This window comes from Setaria viridis, chromosome 5 (assembly GCF_005286985.2).
Source record: "Setaria viridis chromosome 5, Setaria_viridis_v4.0, whole genome shotgun sequence".
Lineage (NCBI taxonomy): Eukaryota > Viridiplantae > Streptophyta > Magnoliopsida > Poales > Poaceae > Setaria > Setaria viridis.
In genome coordinates this window covers 29,567,908-29,571,628 of record NC_048267.2, presented here as the reverse complement: position 1 = coordinate 29,571,628, position 3,721 = coordinate 29,567,908, and the positions used below count along the sequence as shown (strand labels likewise).

Sequence of the window (3,721 nt, the reverse complement as noted above, 5' to 3'; positions counted from 1 at the left end):
CAGGGCAAAGTTACAAAAAGCAATTACACTTGGACAAAAAGGAGAAGAGGTAAAAGAAAAGGTAATCATCCACCGGTCATATGGCCAGCCGCCCAGCCCCATGTTGTATGGAGGCAGCTGGAAGCCAAGCAGGCAGAGCACTAGCCTGACTAGACTCAGCCCCAGCCAGTCTCTCCTCCACTGTGACTCCACAGTCAACACGCACGCCTCTCGCTGGTCGCATTTAGTGCTCTGTGCCTCTGTGTTTTATAGCTTCCTTTTTGAGCCTATATTCTCCTCCCCCCTCGTCGTCGTCCACCCCCCAAATCGACTCCTCCCTTTCTTTGGTGCTGCCGCACGAACTCCTTGAGGCCGCCACCTCGGGATCGCCTCCAAGATCCGATTTTGATCGCCCCGCCCTGTCCAGACCGGCCGAGCAGATCGCCGCCATCGCCCGTCCTCGATTCTTTTGTAAATACTCTGGTTCTAATACATGGCTCCAACGACTTGCCTCTGTTCTTTTTTTTTTCCCTTCCAGCTGTTTCAGTTTTAGATCGATTTTCTTCATCGTGCTAGACCTGTGAAGTTTGGGCAGTCCATGATTAGTGTCTGCTTAGCGGCTAGCCTTTCAGGACTCTGATCAAGGATATGGTTGTTTACTACTCTTTGCTGAATTCGATGTGATTATCCATTTGATTTGTTTAGCTAGATGATGATCCACGTGTATAGCCTTCTCTAGAGTTGTGCTCTTTGGGAATCCAAGATCAGTTGTCCACTTCTTCTTCTCATGAAAATTGAAAACTGCTTTTGAAAATCAGTGGACCTCTTTGATTCACAATTATTGTTTGTTGCTACTACCACAACAGCATGAATGAATTGGGAGCCAAACTTCATAGTTGAAGGATTTCCCATTGAGTTTTGTTATATGATGATATACACATACAGTTCCATGAGTTTCTCATCGTAGCTACCTCTCATTGTTAATAACAGATTCACAAGTTGAGCATAGGCCAACAGTATGCCGTGGACGCCCCTGTACTCATCGTTCCGCAGTAGCCGAAAATCTGTCTGCCTTGTTGTATTCTTCCGTGTGATTGTGTATGTCACATTTTCTTCTAAGAGCACTTCATACTTCATCAATCTGAATATCCCCCTATTTAGAATGTGCTCTGAATTGTTTGGCTCTGAATCGTGTTAATTGCAGGTAAGGAGGCTGCACTTACAGAAGACTACTTTTCCTTTGGTGGTTGTCTGTTCTCGGCAACATCAGTGTGGAAAGATTGAGAATGTATGTGAAGGTTGAGCTTAAGAGATTCCGTGTTGTGAAGGAAGTGGGAAGGATAGTAATGAATGTTAGGATCTTTGCTTGTTGCCAGTTGATCGAAGTGTGCCAGGTGAGCTATTTATTTATTGTTACAAACGATTCTATATGCAAATAAAGTAAATAACTCTCAAATACAACAGACAACAAATATAGTTTTACAGTAGTAAGCCCATGATAATTTGGTTTTCACTTTCATAAGAAACTTGCTATAGCAGTAGAGGTATCAGGTTCTGGAATGTATTTTGTTGAACACTCAGGGTCAAACAGAATTTTATCCTGGGGAACAAAACATCCTTAGTTCCATTTCTGTAATGTAATTCAGGGAAAAATCAGGCTTTGTGTAATAGATTGATAATTCAAGATTCTATACATATGCTTCTTAGTTCTTACAAATATTTTCAGTGATATGTATCTGAATCAAATTAATTTAATTTACTTCTTTATCAAAATTATCCATATCCTTGGTTATTTGACTCATCTTTCTGCACCTTGTTATTCTGAGCTTCGTTCCTATTCTAACAGCTTGTTTAAATTGCAGGCTGAATACTTCCGTCAACTGCTTAAGCCCATCACGTAGTCTAAACACGGGACCCGTGTTTAGTTTCTCAAACTGCTACTTTAGCTTCTATTTTGATAGAAAGTTGCAACAACAGAGCAGTGCAGTCATGATGATGACTACCTTGTGGTAGGGCATATTAGTCTTCTGCTGTTGCAAACCGCAATAATATTTTAGGCTTCAGATCGTTTTTGGTAGTGTAGTCACTGCACCAAATCAGGTAGATTCACGTGCGTAACTGAATTCGAGTCCTACATACACCATCAACCGATGCAGAGGGATCTAGCAGCTTTCGCTGGGAACCCCTCCTTTGCTTATGGATATGAAGCTGATGGTTGTATGGCAAATGGACCTTTGGATGGTCAATGCAACTACAGGGCTCCTGTTTCACCTGCCTTAGGAGTCCCTTCAGGCATGACAAGCCCTCATATCCGAAGCCAACTTGAACTTGGTGTCTTTGAGTTCCAGCCTTCCAAGGTATGCCCCAGAAACTTCATCATCTTCGATCATACTGATGAGAAAGGGCGCATCATGTATCATCCTGCCTTGGTGAACAAGCTGAATCCCACAAACATCGATGCCTTCCCATGCCGTGGTGAGGTGGTTTGCAGAAGTTTACACCAAGATGATGGCAATCTTGAACAGCATGCCTCATCTTTCAAGGAGGATACAGAAGAAATCGATGCACTGCTGAGCTCTGACGAAGACAGTGATGAAGATGATGTCATGAGTACCGGGCGCTCTCCTGACCCCTTGGAAATTGGCCCCTGCGAATCATCTTCACCACCCAGGTTTAAGAAAATGAAGCATTTTCCTGGAAATTGTTCAGTTTTCAATGGATCCATGGAAAATATTACTCATGAGAAGATTAGGAACATGGTCGCAGTTCTTAGGGGAATAATCCCTGGTGGAGACCAACTGGATGCTCCTGATGTCCTGGAGGAAGCTGTTAGATACCTGAAGTTTCTCAAGGTGGAGGCAGAGAAACTTGGCGTGGCGGGTTTCAATGCTTAGGAGTGGTCAGTGATATAATGGTCGCGGTAAAGCTCCATAAAAATAAAATCTTAAGGATCCATGCCGCTTATATCTATATGGAATTAATCTAGGTCATTGTCATCATTGTTACTGGATTCCACTTTTTTCTGGATGTGGAAGAGAAGGAAGGCATCCTGCTTTTGCAACTTTCAGCAGGCCTCAAAAGACTGTGTTTGTGGGATTCTGATGCTTGATTTCTGGTATGGTCTTGCTTGCCCTGCCCCCCCTCATGGTGTGGTTCGATCGTGCGGCGAAGCTTTGGATGGTGCATCATGCTGTCTGGCTTACCCTTTTTCCAATTGTGACTTGGAACTCCACCTATAGAGTGATCAAACTTGTGCTTCGCTTGAGGTTACTGCTGTCTGCTTTTCCAGGCACTCGTCTTGATGCTATTATTAAATTTTGTGCACACTTGGTTTGATATATTGTATATGTGCAACAAGATTGTAGCATCGTAAACTACTGTACGGACTGGTGCCCTTTGGCTTTGTGAATTGTGTGAAGAAAGATTCTGTCTCACTTCATTTGCTTTGGAGATGCTCATTATGATGGTGCTTGCCTTCGGTTAAGCATGGAGATGACTGTGATGATGGTCTCCACGAGATATCACGGTGTTCGTGCTTTGATTTATTTCCTCCCTGTGCTTTTCTGAAAGCTATGAAAGCGAATGAAGCATTGGCATGGATGTGTGATCTTTTGCAAAGGCCACTGATGCTGGGCTAACTGATGGGGTTTCTGGTGCTTTTGCCTCTCAGGCGTTGCTGGGTAGCTATCGAGTTGGGACTTGGGAGAGATCTTTGTTGAACACTTCATCATTTCTGGAAGGG

The 3,721-nt window shown here is 43.5% G+C and overlaps 1 protein-coding gene across 1 annotated transcript; it reads left to right on the top strand.

The window, feature by feature from the left end:
* Window positions 1-203: 203 nt before the first annotated feature.
* On the top strand, window positions 204-3,418 carry LOC117858282 (transcription factor bHLH144). The gene is made up of 4 exons (XM_034741323.2): window positions 204-450; window positions 970-1,077; window positions 1,184-1,373; window positions 1,842-3,418. The coding sequence occupies exon 4, from the start codon at window positions 2,130-2,132 to the stop codon at window positions 2,871-2,873; it is 744 nt and encodes a 247-aa protein (XP_034597214.1). The 5' UTR covers window positions 204-450; window positions 970-1,077; window positions 1,184-1,373; window positions 1,842-2,129; the 3' UTR covers window positions 2,874-3,418.
* The last annotated feature ends 303 nt before the right edge of the window (window positions 3,419-3,721 follow it).

Coding starts and splice junctions, on each gene's coding strand:
- LOC117858282 (XM_034741323.2), top strand. CDS start 2,130: ATGCAGAGGGATCTAGCAGCTTTCGCTGGGAACCCCTCCTTTGCTTAT.